This window comes from Salvelinus namaycush, chromosome 10 (assembly GCF_016432855.1).
Source record: "Salvelinus namaycush isolate Seneca chromosome 10, SaNama_1.0, whole genome shotgun sequence".
Classification (NCBI taxonomy): domain Eukaryota; kingdom Metazoa; phylum Chordata; class Actinopteri; order Salmoniformes; family Salmonidae; genus Salvelinus; species Salvelinus namaycush.
Window position 1 is genome coordinate 33755547 of NC_052316.1, and position 16293 is coordinate 33771839.

A 16293-nucleotide genomic window follows, 5' to 3' on the forward strand; every position below is an offset into this window, starting at 1 on the left:
ACTATAAATTATTATGACCCCTCTGGAAAGATGAGACTCTCATGAACACGATAGTGTCCTCTGAAGTCAGTACAGCCTCTCTGCCAACTTCTGTCTGTAGCGTCCGAACAGTTTGTGAAACACACTAATATGACCCCTGTGTGGAAAGGTGAGACTCTCAAGAACACATACACTATATATACAAAAGTATGTGGACACCCATTCAATTAGTGGATTCGGCTATTTCAGCCACACCCATTGCTGACAGGTGTATAAAATCGAGCATACAGCCATGCAATCTCCATAGACAAACATTGGCAGTAGAATGGCCTTTCTGAAGATCTCAGTGACTTTCAACATGGCACCATCATAGGATGCCACCTTTGCAACAAGTCAGTTCATAAAATTTCTGCCCTGCTAGAGCTGCCCCGGTCAACTGTAAAACTGCCAAACATTTTTTGCTTTGTCATTATGTGGTATTGTGTGTAGATTGAAGAGGAGAAAAAAACTATTGAATCCATTTCAGAATTATGCTGTAACGTAACAAAATGTGGAAAAAGGGGTCTGAATACTTCCAACATAGTATAATGCACGATGCACACAAATATCCCTTGCCAATGCCCACATTGACTGTCTCAATGGCAAAACAATAAACAATGCACACTCCTCATATCAAGGTTAGTGTTATTCAGAGTGCATATTGTGTGTTAACAAAACCCATGCCTGCCAGCACAATTGACATACACTGAATGAATACAATAACCATCGTACACCGTATGAAGGGCTGCAATGAAAGCCTGAGGGAATGGCTGAGGAAGCAGAGACATGGCAGGCTCTAAGGGGCTGCAGTCTGATTACATGGACTGAGGTGCTGAAGGGTTGTGGTCCTGGAAGGCAGGAGATAATAGAGCCCCTTTTTTTCTAGGAGAAGAGATCGCTAAGAGAATGGCCTCTCTCTGGGTCCTGCTGGGAAGGAGTTGATATGATGACGGGCAGTTGGAGATGGACACATCATGGTGAGGGAGATACTGCAGTGTTGACCAGGGTTGGGGTCGATGCCATTTTAATTCAGTCAATTTAGGAAAGAAACCATGATGTCAAGCAAAGAGGCACTGAGTTTGAAGGTAGGCCTTGAAATGCATCCACAGGTACACCTCCAATTGACTCAAATTATGTCAATTAGCCTATCAGAAGCTTCTAAAGCCATGACATATTTTTCTGGAATTTTCCAAGCTGTTTAAAGGCACAGTCAATTTAGTGTATTTAAACTTCTGACCCACTGGAATTGTGATACAGTGAATTATAAATGAAATAATCTGTCTGTAAACATTTGTTGGAAAAATTACTTGTGTCATGCACAAAGTAGATGTCCTAACCAACTTGCCAAAACTATAGTTTGTTAACAAGAAATATGTGGAGTGGTTGAAAAACGAGTTTTAGTGACTCCAACCTAAGTGTATGTAAACTTCCGACTGTAACTGGACTGAAATTGATTAAACTCTGGTCTAAGTGTTTATATATTCAAATTGGTTTAGGTCTACAGTTTTCATATTTGGAAACTGTTCAGTTTGGCAAAGGCACTAATTGTTGTTCGAAGGAATGCCTGCATCTTTCCTTTCCTTTCCCTCCCACATATCTGTAATAAATTCTTCTGATTCCTCTGGTACTCAAAGTTTCATAAAGGAGACATGTTTGTAAGCGTTTTAAATCAGATTTCACAGATCAGTGTGTCATCATGGTCTATCATGTGACTTAAACCTTATACTTTTGGCCCGTTTTCTGGTGTGGGAGTTTGATGTTGTACTGTAGGCTATAATGTTTCTTTATGATGCTAGCCTAAAGCTTTCTTAATGAGCCAGATATGGACCTTATCCTCTTCTTCAAAGAATGTAGAGTCTATATTTCCCTCAAACTGTGCCCAAAGAAATTATTTCAAGAGAAAATTCAAAGCCAAAATTCAAATCCAACCCACAAGAAAAACCATCAATCTTCTCTGGAACATAAATTCAAACTGAACTGAGAAATGCTAAACATTCTCCTCTCTAGATGATCAAGGACATAGATATACTGGCATTGCAATCACCTCGCAGACAAAGCCAGAACCAAGTGAGCATTGCGAGACTCTTGCTGGGCTAGCTACATACATTCACAAAAATGGCCTTTGTATCTACAGAGGTGTTTTCAGGGGAATCTGGGATTTTCAGAGAGGATCGTGGATATGGAGGAAGCTGTCACGTTAAGTATTCATGCACAAATCTCAGGGAGAAGAAATTTGTAATTATCATGTAACATATGTAAGTATCATGATAATTGTCAGAGAAAAGGCAACAAAATCTCTAAAATATCACAGTCACAGTGTATGTTTGGAACTTGCATCCTAAAGACTGAAGGATTTACTGTAGAATGTGGAATATTGTCACAAAAGACTCAGCTGTGAAACACTGCTGACCCCTCATGGTCAGTTCAAAGTTCAACACCATGTCTATGAAGACTAATCCAAAAGGAAGATGGCCTGACTGACACACCAGCGACGCCACATACATATTAGTAATTTAGTAGACGCTCTTATCCAGAGCGTTTTACAGGAGCAATTAGGATGAACTGTCTTGCTCAAGGGCACAACGGATCGGGGATTCGATCCAGTGATCTTTTGGTTACTGCTCCAACACTATTAACTGTTAGTCTACATGCCACTACCTAGAGATAATGGGTTTATGTTAGGTGGCATTCAATGACATCCTGAAGCTCATTGCATCCTAGAAAAGATGAAACACTTTCTCTTAAATGGAAATTGCAGATTTCACCCTATCATTAAAGATAAGAATCAATTATCGGAGGATGAATCCGAATCAGATTGAGCATGTGATTGAGGAAACACGAGCAAATTATGAATCTAAAAAACAATCAATAGGAGAATGATAAGAACAATGCACCCTCTCTCTAAATTCACCACATGACCATTTAATGGCTTATTTTCCACACGAAGGCACTTCTGGTGCACCATGCAATTAATCTTGTGACAAATGTTCCATACACATTATTACTGAAATATTTAACAGGAGAATTCATCTTTACACATATTATCCTCCAGTAAGTGCTAATTGAATGTGGGTAGAGGTCAGCCCAACCCTCAAACCCACTTCATTATCGCCACACTTCTCACGCTCTACTGGGACAAACAAAAAAAGGGAAAGTACAAAATATGTAATTTGACAAGGGACTCACATCTCTGGGAAACCATTTTTTTATTGTATAAAGAGTTGTAGCCCTAAATTTCTTTCACATAGAGGGAGCTGCAGTAGGGTGAAAACAAGGCAGTAACAGCCTGTTCAGGAGTCTCTCTCAGTTAGGCCAAATGGACACAGGCGGGACAATGTCCATCTGCCTATAGTCCATTGTTTATAAGACATGTATAGAAAGTCTGACCCTGTGCATCTTCTAGCTGTCTCAGCTGACTCTCCTTTCTTACCAGGGCATTGAGGCAGACACAGCGAGACGTCAGGCCGGCAGAGGACATTGTGTATGTAGGTCACCCAGCGACCTGTGTCGTATCGTGTGACAGCCACAGCGGTCACTGTCTCTGCGCTGTGGTGCCGGCCGCCCAGCGGGAGGTGGGATAGGGATTGGAGTGGACAGACCACGGTGGGGCAGAGCACAGAGGCCCCCAACACGTCAGCATGAACTTTCTCATTTCCTCCCTTAACGACTTTGACATTATCAGGCCAGGCAGTGCAATGTCCAGCCGCATTACTCTCACTGGGCCTACATTATTCATAATGGCCGGAATGGTGAAGGGATACTGTAAGAGGCAGTGCTAGGGTTCAGATGACTGGAGAGACAACATGGTAAAGGGATAGGAGGCAGTACTAGGGTTCAGATGACTGGAGAGACATGGTGAAGCAGTTGAAGTAGGTTTTAAATACACTGCTCAAAAAAATAAAGGGAACACTAAAATAACACATCCTAGATCTGAATGAATGAAATATTCTTATTAAATACTTTTTTCTTTACATAGTTGAATGTGCTGACAACAAAATCACACAAAAATTATCAATGAAAATCAAATTTATCAACCCATGGAGGTCTGGATTTGGAGTCACACTCAAAATTAAAGTGGAAAACCACACTACAGGCTGATCCAACTTTGATGTAATGTCCTTAAAACAAGTCAAAATGAGGCTCAGTAGTGTGTGTGGCCTCCACGTGCCTGTATGACCTCCCTACAACACCTGGGCATGCTCCTGATGAGGTGGCGGATGGTCTCCTGAGGGATCTCCTCCCAGACCTGGACTAAAGCATCCGCCAACTCCTGGACAGTCTGTGGTGCAACGTGGCATTGGTGGATGGAGCGAGACATGATGTCCCAGATGTGCTCAATTGGATTCAGGTCTGGGGAACGGGCGGTCCATAGCATCAATGCCTTCCTCTTGCAGGAACTGCTGACACACTCCAGCCACATGAGGTCTAGCATTGTCTTGCATTAGGAGGAACCCAGGGCCAACCGCACCAGCATATGGTCTCACAAGGGGTCTGAGGATCTCATCTCGGGTACCTAATGGCAGTCAGGCTACCTCTGGCGAGCACATGGAGGGCTGTGCAGCCCCCAAAGAAATGCCACCCCACACCATGACTGACCCACCGCCAAACCGGTCATGCTGGAGGATGTTGCAGGCAGCAGAACGTTCTCCACGGCGTCTCCAGACTCTGTCACATGTGCTCAGTGTGACCCTGCTTTCATCTGTGAAGAGCACAGGGCGCCAGTGGCGAATTTGCCAATCTTGGTGTTCTCTGGCAAGTGCCAAACGTCCTGCACGGTGTTGGGCTGTAAGCACAACCCCCGCCTGTGGACGTCGGGCCCTCATACCACCCTCATGGAGTCTGTTTCTGACCGTTTGAGCAGACACATGCACATTTGTGGCCTGCTGGAGGTCATTTTGCAGGGCTCTGGGAGTGCTCCTCCTGCTCCTCCTTGCACAAAGGCGGAGGTAGCGGTCCTGCTGCTGGGTTGTTGCCCTCCTACGGCCTCCTCCACGTCTCCTGATGTACTGGCCTGTCTCCTGGTAGCGCCTCCATGCTCTGGACACTACGCTGACAGACACAGCAAACCTTCTTGCCACAGCTCGCATTGATGTGCCATTCTGGATGAGCTGCACTACCTGAGCCACTTGTGTGGGTTGTAGACTCAGTCTCATGCTACCACTAGAGTGAAAGCACCGCCAGCATTCAAAAGTGACCAAAACATCAGCCAGGAAGCATAGGAACTGAGAAGTGGTCTGTGGTCACCACCTGCAGAACCACTCCTTTATTGGGGGTGTCTTGCTAATTGCCTATAATTTCCACCTGTTGTCTATTCCATTTGCACAACAGCATGTGAAATTTATTGTCAATCAGTGTTGCTTCCTAAGTGGACAGTTTGATTTCACAGAAGTGTGATTGACTTGGAGTTACATTGTGTTGTTTAAGTGTTCCCTTTATTTTTTTGAGCAGTGTATATTCCTTTTCTGACTGACACTAAACCCCACAAATGTATTATACATTTCTGAAAGACATAACATAATGCAGACTTGTTTACATTTTTGTTATTTAGCAGACACTCTTATCCAGAGCAACTTACATGAGGTATTAGGGCTAAGTGCCTTGCTCAAGTGCACAATGAGATTTTCACCTAGCCGGCTCGGGGATTCGAACCAGTGACCATTCCGTTACTGGGCCAACGCTCTTAGCCAGCAGATTTTCTGTGTGTGACAAATTAACATATATGGATAAAGAAATCTTAAAATAAAAGCTCTGATATGCCCTTTATTAAATACTAACATCAAATCTCATTTAAGTTTTCTGCAACAATGACCAAGTTCTCAAACTGTCTTTTCCCTTGAATATAAATGGAAAGACAGTGCTATCTAGTGTTCACAAATGGAAGCACATCTGACAAATTTCTGCACTTTCACAGTATGATACTTTCTTCTCAAAATGATGTATTTAATCAAAAGATAACATAGCATATATCATATGAATACTTGCATTGCTGTACATGGCTCACTCTGTAGGCTTCCTAAAGGCTTTCTATCAGAATGGGATAGAGAGGATCTTATCGGTTGTAAGGATGCATTGAGGAGGCAGCCTTGATGTTTGTCTTGATGTTGCATGGCATTTTCCCTGAAAAATGTAATAAACAAATCAGTTACAGACCAGTCTTTTTCTCAATACCTGAATGGCCTGGTACATTTAAAGTAACTTTTTGTCCAGCACTAGAAATAATCTGTGTCTGAGAAACCAACTGCCCTTATTATTCAGGTCTATAGAACCTTGAGTTATGGCCTTAAAGTGAATAAACCACTTAACTCTAGCAAAGCAAGACTCAGGTCTATATGACATTCAGGATCTTCATACCTGGCTGTCCTTGCTGCTGAGGAGCACCAGGCCCCATGCCTTGCTGCTGGCCTGAACCCCCACCGATGGTGACCTGCTGTAAGGTGGGACCTCCGCTCATTATGGGCCCTTGTCCTGTGTGTCCAGGGGCCACAGGACCAGGGGGCCTGCACTTCGAAAGCCCCTTCCCAAATCCCACCGCTGCCACCAGTGCATTGGTGTCAGCAGGGTTGAAAGATGGTTTGTTCTGCCGTATGGCTAAAACAGAGAGTAGAGCGCATAAGTATAAACTCCATACCATGGATTTTAGATTAGACCGCCTGTACATCTTGAGTACATAAGCATCAATACACTCCATAACAGTTCTTACTTAACTTATCTGTAAATGTTCTCAGGAAAAAAGGGAACCTTGGTTCAATCAGTGTACCTGCACTGTCTGCATCTCTGTCATCGCGAGGATTGTTCAGTTTCTCCAGTAGATTTGAACAGAGTTTGTTCAGTGTCTGGATTTGTTTCTGTTGGGAGAAAAACAAGGCATTATTTTGTTACTCATTGCTTCCAACTTGAGTTGTTGGATAGCTAGACTAAAATGTGCATGAGTGCATTACATGACAAGCACCATTTTACTTGGAATTGTGTCTTCCCACCACACAACATGAGGTTGTGTTCATTAGGGCATATGTAACAAACTGTTATAGTACCGTAACCTCACTCCACAGCTTGAAATGTACGCACATACGTTCACAAACAGTCACGTGTGTTTGAGAGGCAGATGACCCTGGTATGAGCCGTTGTACGGCCAGTGTGCCGAGAAAGGCAGGAAGCTCACCTGCTAAGCAAGCACAGTAACATCCGTCACGCTGGCTTGAAGTGGCTTCAATATTTTATTTATTCCTTTTCAGCAACGGGTGGATGTATAATTTCACTCAGTAGTATGAAAATTATACAGGTTTCCTTATGTGAACCAGGGAGCTGCTTTCCTCTCAAACTGCGGTATGATTAGATGAAGACCAAGTCGGTTTACCTGTGCCACCTCAGGTCCTATCCGGGCAGCTTCCGCACTCAGCTGTTTCTCCTGCTCCTCCACCTCAGGATCAGGCTTGGTGCGCAGGTGATCCGGCACAATCTCATGGCTGAACACAGGCACGCGTTGCTCTGTCAGTTTCTAGAGAGAGGGGGCAGTGTGTACGACGGTAAGCAAAGACTAGGGTATGTCACCACCGATAAATCCATGATAATCGAAAATTTCAATAAGCATTTCTCTACGGCTGGCCATGCTTTCCTCCTGGCTACCCCAACCCCGGCCAACAGCTCCGCACCCCTCGAAGCTACTTGCCCGAGCCTCCCCAGCTTCTCCTTCACCCAAATCCAGATCGCAGATGTTCTGAAAGAGCTGCAAAACCTGGACCCGTACAAATCAGCTGGGATAGACAATCTGGACCCTCTCTTTCTAAAATGATCCACCGCCATTGTTGCAACTCCTATTACCAGTCTGTTAAACCTCTCATTTCGTCCGAGATCCCTAAAGTTTGGAAAGCTGCCGCGATCATCCCCCTCTTCAAAGGGGATGACACTCTAGACCCAAACTGTTACAGACCTATATCCATCCTGCCCTGCCTTTCTAAAGTCTTTCAAAGCCAAGTTAATAAACAGATCACTGACCAATTCGAATCCCACCGTACCTTCTCCACTGTGCAATCCGGTTTCCGAGCTGGTCATGGGTGCACCTCAGCCACGCTCAAGGTACTAAACGATATCATAACCGCCATCGATAAAAGACAGTACTGTGCAGCCGTCTTCATCGACCTGGCCAAGGCTTTCGACTCTGTCAATCACCGTATTCTTATTGGCAGACTCAATAGCCTTGGTTCTGACTTCCGGCGCCGACCGATGGCCGCCTCGCTTCGCGTTCCTAGAAAACTATGCAGTATTTTGTTGTTTTATGTGTTATTCCTTACATTGGTACCCCAGGTAATCTTAGGTTTCATTACATACAGTCGGGAGGAACTACTGAATATAAGAGCAACGTCAACTCACCATCGTTACAACCAGGAATATGACTCTCCCGAAGCGGATCCTGTGTTTTGCCTTCCACCCAATACAATGGATCTGATCCCAGCCGGTGACCCTAAACAACCACCCTGTAAAAGGGGCAAACGAGGCGGTCTCCTGGTCAGGCTTCGGAGACGGGCACATCGCGCTCCACTCCCTAGCATACTACTCGCCAATGTCCAGTCTCTTGACAATAAGGTTGATGAAATCCGAGCACGGGTAACATTCCAGAGAGACATCAGGGATTGTAACGTTCTTTGCTTCACGGAAACATGGCTCACTCGAGAGACGCTAACGGAGTCGGTGCAGCCAGCTGGTTTCTTCACGCATCGCGCCGACAGAAACAAACATCTTTCTGGTAAGAAGAGGGGTGGGGGTGTATGCCTTATGATCAACGAGACGTGGTGTGATCATAACAACATACAGGACCTCAAGTCATTCTGTTCACCAGATTTAGAATTCCTCACAATCAAATGTCGACGGCATTATCTACCAAGGGAATTCTCTTCGATTATAATCACAGCCGTATATATTCCCCACCCTAGCAGACACATCGATGGCCCTGAACGAACTTTATCTGACTCTTTGTAAACTGGAAACCACACACCCTGAGGCTGCATTCATCGTAGCTGGGGATTTTAACAAGGCTAATCTGAAAACAAAACTCCCTAAATTCTATCAGCATATCGATTGTGCTACCAGGGCTGGTAAAACCTTGGATCATTGTTATACTAACTTCCGCGACACATATAAGGCCCTCCCCCGCCCTCCTTTCGGAAAAGCTGACCACGACTCCATTTTGTTGCTTCCAGCCTACAAACAGAAACTAAAACAGCAAGCTCCCGAGCTCAGGTCTGTTCAACGCTGGTCCGACCAAACTGATTCCACGCTTCAAGACTGCGTCAATCACGTGGATTGGGATATGTTCCGCATTGGGTCCAACAACAACATTGACGAATATGCTGATTCGGTGAGCGAGTTCATTAGAATGTGCATTGACGATGTCGTACCCGTGTAGGTCCCGTGTAGCTCAGTTGGTAGAGCATGGCGCTTGCAACGCCAGGGTTGTGGGTTCGATTCCCACGGGGGGCCAGTACAAAAAAAAGTAGGAATGTATGTACTTGTAAGTCGCTCTGGATAAGAGCGTCTGCTAAATGACTTAAATGTAAATGTACCCACAGCAACGATTAAAACATTCCCAAACCAGAAACCGTGGATTGATGGCAGCATTCGCGTGAAACTGAAAGCGCAAACCACTGCTTTTAACCAGGGCAAGGTGACCGGAAACATGACCGAATAAAAACAGTGTAGCTATTCCCTCCGCAAGGCAATCAAACAAGCTAAGTCCCAGTATAGAGACAAAGTAGAGTCGCAATTCAACAGCTCAGACACAAGAGGTATGTGGCAGGATCTACAGTCAATCACGGATTACAAAAAGAAAACCAGCCCCGTCGCGGACCAGGATGTCTTGCTCCCAGACAGACTAAATAACTTTTTTGCTCGCTTTGAGGACAATACAGTGCCACTGACACGGCCCGCTACCAAAACCTGCGGGCTCTCCTTCACTGCAGCCGAGGTGAGTAAAACATTTAAACGTGTTAACCCTCGCAAGGCTGCAGGCCCAGACGGCATTCCCAGCCGCGTCCTCAGAGCATGCGCAGACCAGCTGGCTGGTGTGTTTAAGGACATATTCAATCAACCCTTATCCCAGTCTGCTGTTCCCACATGCTTCAAGAGGGCCACCATTGTTCCTGTTCCCAAGAAAGCTAAGGTAACTGAGCTAAACAACTACCGCTCCGTAGCACTCACTTCCGTCATCATGAAGTGCTTTGAGAGACTAGTCAAGGACCATATTACCTCCACCCTACCTGACACCCTAGACCCACTCCAATTTGCTTACCGACCCAATAGGTCCACAGACGACGCAATCGCAACCACACTGCACACTGCCCTAACCCATCTGGACAAGAGGAATACCTATGTGAGAATGCTGTTCATCGACTACAGCTCAGCATTTAACACCATAGTACCCTCCAAACTCGTCATCAAGCTCGAGACCCTGGGTCTCGACCCCGCCCTGTGCAACTGGGTCCTGGACTTCCTGACGGGCCGCCCCCAGGTGGTGAGGGTAGGTAACAACATCTCCACCCCGCTGATCCTCAACACTGGGGCCCCACAAGGGTGCGTTCTGAGCCCTCTCCTGTACTCCCTGTTCACCCACGACTGCGTGGCCATGCACGCCTCCAACTCAATCATCAAGTTTGAGGACGACACTACAGTGGTAGGCTTGATTACCAACAACGACGAGAAGGCCTACAGGGAGGAGGTGAGGGCCCTCGGAGTGTGATGTCAGGAAAATAACCTCACACTCAACGTCAACAAAACAAAGGAGATGATTGTGGACTTCAGGAAACAGCAGAGGGAGCACCCCCCTATCCACATCGACGGGACAGTAGTGGAGAAGGTGGAAAGTTAAGTTCCTCGGTGTACACATCACGGAAAAACTGAATTGGTCCACCCACACAGACAGCGTTGTGAAGAAGGCGCAGTAGCGCCTCTTCAACCTCAGGAGGCTGAAGAAAGTCGGCTTGTCACCAAAAGCACTCACAAACTTCTACAGATGCACAATCGAGAGCATCCTGTCGGGCTGTATCACCGCCTGGTACGGCAACTGCTCCGCCCACAACCGTAAAACGCATCACCGGGGGCAAACTACCTGCCCTCCAGGACACCTACACACCACCCGATGTCACAGGAAGGCCATAAAGATCATCAAGGACAACAACCACCCGAGCCACTGCCTGTTCACCCCGCTATCATCCAGAAGGCGAGGTCAGTACAGGTGCATCAAAGCAGGTACCGAGAGACTGAAAAACAGCTTCTATCTCAAGGCCATCAGACTGTTAAACAGCCACCACTAACATTTAGTGGCCGCTGCCAACATACTGACTCAACTCCAGCCACTTTAATAATGGGAATTGATGGAAATTATGTAAAAATGTATCACTAGCCACTTTAAACAATGCCACTTAATATAATGTTTACATACCCTACATTACTCATCTCATATGTATATGTATATACTGTACTGTATATCATCCACTGCATCTTGCCATCTTTATGTAATACATGTATCACTAGCCACTTTAAACTATGCCACTTTATGTTTACATACTCTACATTACTCATCTCATATGTAGACTGTACCCTATACCATCTACTGCATCTTGCCTATGCCGTTCTGTACCATCACTCATTCATATATCTTTATGTACATATTCTTTATCCCTTTACACTTGTGTGTATTAGGTAGTAGTTGTGGAATTGTTAGGTTAGATTACTTGTTGGTTATTACTGCATTGTCGGAACTAGAAGCACAAGCATTTCGCTACACTCGCATTAACATCTGCTAACCATGTGTATGTGACAAATAACATTTGATTTGATTTGGTTTCTCAAATGACTGCCTCGCCTGGTTCACCAACTACTTCGCAGAAAGAGTTCAGTGTGTCAAATCAGAGGGCCTGTTGTCCGGACCTCTGGCAGTCTCTATGGGGGTGCCACAGGGTTCAATTCTCGGGCCGACTCTTTTCTCTATACATATCAACGATGTCGCTCTTGCTGCGGGTGATTCCCTGATCCACCTCTACGCAGATGACACCATTCTGTATACATCTGGCCCTTCTTTGGACACTGTGTTAACTAACCTCCAAACAAGCTTCAATGCCATATAACACTCCTTCCGTGGCCTCCAACTGCTCTTAAATGCTAGCAAAAATAAATGCATGCTTTTCAACCATTCGCTGCCCGCACCCACCCGCCCGCCCGACTAGCATCACTACTCTGGACGGTCACTACTCTGGACGGTTCTGACCTAGAATACGTGGACAACTACAAATACCTAGGTGTCTGGCTAGACTGTAAACTCTCCTTCCAAACTTATATCAAACATCTCCAATCCAAAGTTAAATCTAGAAATTGGCTTTCTATTTCGCAAACAAAGCCTCCTTCATTCACGCCGCCAAACTTACCCTAGTAAAACTGACTATCCTACCGATCCTTGACTTCGGCGATGTCATCTACAAAATAGCTTCCAATACTCTACTCAGCAAATTGGATGCAGTCTATCACAGTGCCATCCGTTTTGTTACCAAAGCGCCTTATACCACCCACCACTGCGACCTGTATGCTCTAGTCGGCTGCCCCTCGCTACATAATCATCGCAAAACCCACTGGCTCCAGGTCATCTACAAGTCTATCTCACTGGTCATCCCCAAAGCCAACACCTCCTTTGGCCGCCTTTCCTTCCAGTTCTCTGCTGCCAGTGACTGGAACAAATTGCAAAAATCGCTGAAGCTGGAGACTTACATTTCCCTCACCAACTTTAAACAACAGCCATCTGAGCAGCTAACCGATCGCTGCAGCTGTACATAGTCCATCTGTAAATAGCCCACCAAATCTACCTACCTCTTCCCTATATTGTTTTTATTTACTTTTCTGCTCTTTTGCACACCAGTATCACTACTTACACACCATCATCTGCTCATCATCATCTGCTCATCTATCACTCCAGTGTTAATCTGCAAAATTGTAATTACTTTGCTACTATGGCCTATTTATTGCCATAGGTCCTCATAGCATTTGCACACACTGTATATAGTAGAGGTCGACCGATGAATCGGAATGGCCGATTAATTAGGGCCGATTTCAAGTTATCATAACAATCGGAAATCGGTATTTTGGGACACCGATTTGGCCGATTATTTATTTTTTTACACCTTTATTTAATCTTTATTTAACTAGGCAAGTCAGTTAAGAACACATTCTTATTTTCAATGACGGCTTTATCTTGGCCAGGTCGCAGTTGCAAATGAGAACTTGTTCTCAACTAGCCTACCTGGTTAAATAAAGGTGAAATAAAAAAAATTAAAAAATTAATGTGTGTCTGAAAAACTATCCTCCTCTTGGCTGGTTAAACCAGACTCAATGCTGTTCTCACCATTGTTTCACTGCCTGAGTACAGCATTCAGTCTGGTTTAACCAGGCTAATCCTCATCCACAGAAAATATACTCACAGCTAGTTCTTCATCCCTGTCTGGAGACAACAGCAGGGGGATGATGATCTGCTGGCGGAAAGATGGCGTCTTCTCATTCCGCAACAGTTTATTGATGGTGTTCAACTGACCGGACAAGAGGGCAAAGTTGTCCAACACAGAGGGCCTATTGTCCAAGTATAGAGAGACAACAACTTCATGAATTAACTATTAGAGTACATTTATTTTCATACAATTATATTAATTTTTCCAAATAGGTAACCAAGTCTCGCAATTACTTTCAGCAATGCCATCCAAAAGCAACACTGGGACCTAGCTAGTTTACTCCAAATGTATCATATGCAATTTATTTACAAAGCCATTTTTACATCAGCCGATGTCACAAAGTGCTATACAGAAACCTAGTCTAAATACCCAAACAGCAAGCAATGCAGATGTAGAAGCACGGTGGTTAAAAAAACTCCCTAGAATGGAAGGAACCTAGGAAGAAACCAGGCAAGTATACGAACTAAAGTTAGCTAACGGCCAACTGCTTCCTTCTGGAAAATGTGAAGTCCAAGATGGACAAAGGGGGCGTTGTTGGGGCTGTGTTTCTGGACCTAAGGAAGGCTTTTGATACTGTTAACCATGAGATTCTCATCACAAAATTGTCCAAGTTCAACTTTTCCCCCGATGCCTTAAGATGGATGAAATCATACCTTGAAGGCAGAACTCAGTGTGTCAGAGTGAGCAATGAGCTGTCGCCCACTCTTAGCTATGATGTGGGCGTGCCTCAAGGGGCAATACTGGGGCCCCTCCTGTTCAGCCTGTACATGAATGATCTGCCTTCTGTCTGTACTGGGTCTGAAGTTCAAATGTATGCAGATGATACAGTGATATATGTGCATGCAATGAGCAAACAACAAGCTGCACAATAACTCACTACTGTAATGGTCCAGGTTACAAAGTGGCTCAGTGACTCGTGTTTGCATCTCAATGTGAAAAAAACTGTTTGCATGTTCTTCACAAAGAGGGCAACAGATGCTACTGAGACAGATGTCTATGTGTCAGGGGAGAAGCTCCAGGTGGTATCTGATTTTAAGTACCTTGGCATCATACTTGATTCCAGCCCCTCTTTTAAAAAGCATGTGAAAAAGGTAATTCAGATAATCAAATTCAACCTAGCTAATTTCCGATTTATACGAAATTGTTTGACTACAGAGGTAGCAAAACTGTACTTCAAATCTATGATACTCCCCCACTTAACATACTGCTTGCCTAGTTGGGCCCAAGCTGGCTGTACAACATTAAAACCTATTCAGTCTGTCTACAAACAGGCTCTCAAAGTGCTTGATAGGAAGCCCAATAGCCATCATCCCTGTTACATCCTCAGAAAGCATGAGCTCCTGAGTTGGGAAAATCTTGTGCAATACACCGACGCATGTCTTGTATTCAAGATCCTAAATGGCCTGGCTCCCCCTCCACTCAGTATTTTTGTTAAACAGAAAACCCAAACATATGGCAGCAGATCCACAAGGTCTGCCATGAGAGGTGACTGTATAGTTCCCTTAAGGAAAAGCACCTTTCGTAAATCCGCTTTCTCTGTGAGAGCTTCCCATGTCTGGAATACACTGCCATCAGACACACATAACTGCACCACATATCACACTTTCACAAAATGCATGAAGACATGGATAAAGGTCAATCAGATTTGTGAACATAATCCCTAGCTGTGTATTGCCGCTTTCCATGTTGTCTGTTGCTTTTGAGGTGTGGAAACACTTTTTTGCATTTATGAATTTTGCCTGGCTGCTTTTTGTTCTATGTTGCTCTATCTGTATGCTACGTCTTGCTTGTCCTATGTTGCTCTGTCTGTATGCTATGTCTTGCTTGTCCTATGTTGCTCTGCGTGTGCTCACTGCTCAATGATTGTCTATGTTGTAATTGGTTTTAATAACCTGCCCAGGGACTGCGGTTGAAAATCGGCACTTTTACTGAAACGTTGATTAATGTGCTTTGTCCCTGTAAAAATAAAATGAACTCAACTAACTAACGTTAGTGTTTAGCTCGTCACTTGCTAGGTAGCAGATTGTAACCGGCTAATGTGATGCTGTTAGCCATCTGGGAACAAAGCAGCTAATTGTCTGACAAGACGATAGCAGCTAAGTTGGTCACTTACCATGTCAGTCGTTCATACTCGTTTTCCAACTTGTAGATGAAACTGTGAAGAACGTTTTTTAGATGACCTACGCGGGAAATAAGCGATTCCACGGATGCGTCCAGCAATTTTTCTTCCCGTTGCTTGACAGAAACAAAAAGACAGATTTTATTAATAACGCGTTAACATTTAGCTCTTAGTAAGTCGCTAGCAGTAACTTGGGGCAACGTTAGCTGAATACAAATAAGCATGTCATGCGCTATGAGGAACTGTACTTCATTTAAGACAATTGACTGGTTCAGAATTTAACATTTTGTAGAAAAGTCACCTTACCTGCATTTTTAATAGGGTAGCGAACCTGCTGGCTAGCGAAATAAATATCTACCGGAAGTAAATAATGAGTGCAACAGTGAGCATGCTCCGCTCAGAATCATTTTGCTTTACGTTTTAAGTTCCAAACCTTTGTAATTAGCCAGACAACCGTGTGTTACTTTGAGTCGTTATGCCGTGAAATTCTCAATAAAATATGTTATACCACTTATCTGCACTCTCTTTCAGAAAGCTGGCATATTGGAATCAAAAGTAGAACTACAAAACCGTTGAAGGGCTATCTGTTGTACTCCGGTGGAGAGACGAAGACGGAAGCATCCAGGTCACGTGTGGTTTATAACTAAATAAACAAAATACAACAACGACGAGCCT

The 16293-nt window shown here is 44.5% G+C and overlaps 1 protein-coding gene across 1 annotated transcript; it reads right to left on the reverse strand.

Moving 5' to 3' along the window:
• Positions 1-5752: 5752 nt before the first annotated feature.
• On the reverse strand, positions 5753-16011 carry LOC120054546 (mediator of RNA polymerase II transcription subunit 8-like). The gene is made up of 7 exons (XM_039001990.1): positions 15925-16011; positions 15613-15734; positions 13476-13620; positions 7373-7513; positions 6776-6863; positions 6370-6606; positions 5753-6135 (listed from the first exon to the last, which is right to left on the reverse strand). Exons 1-7 carry the CDS (start codon positions 15928-15930, stop codon positions 6068-6070), a joined length of 807 nt encoding a protein of 268 aa, XP_038857918.1. The 5' UTR covers positions 15931-16011; the 3' UTR covers positions 5753-6067.
• Positions 16012-16293: the final 282 nt, after the last annotated feature.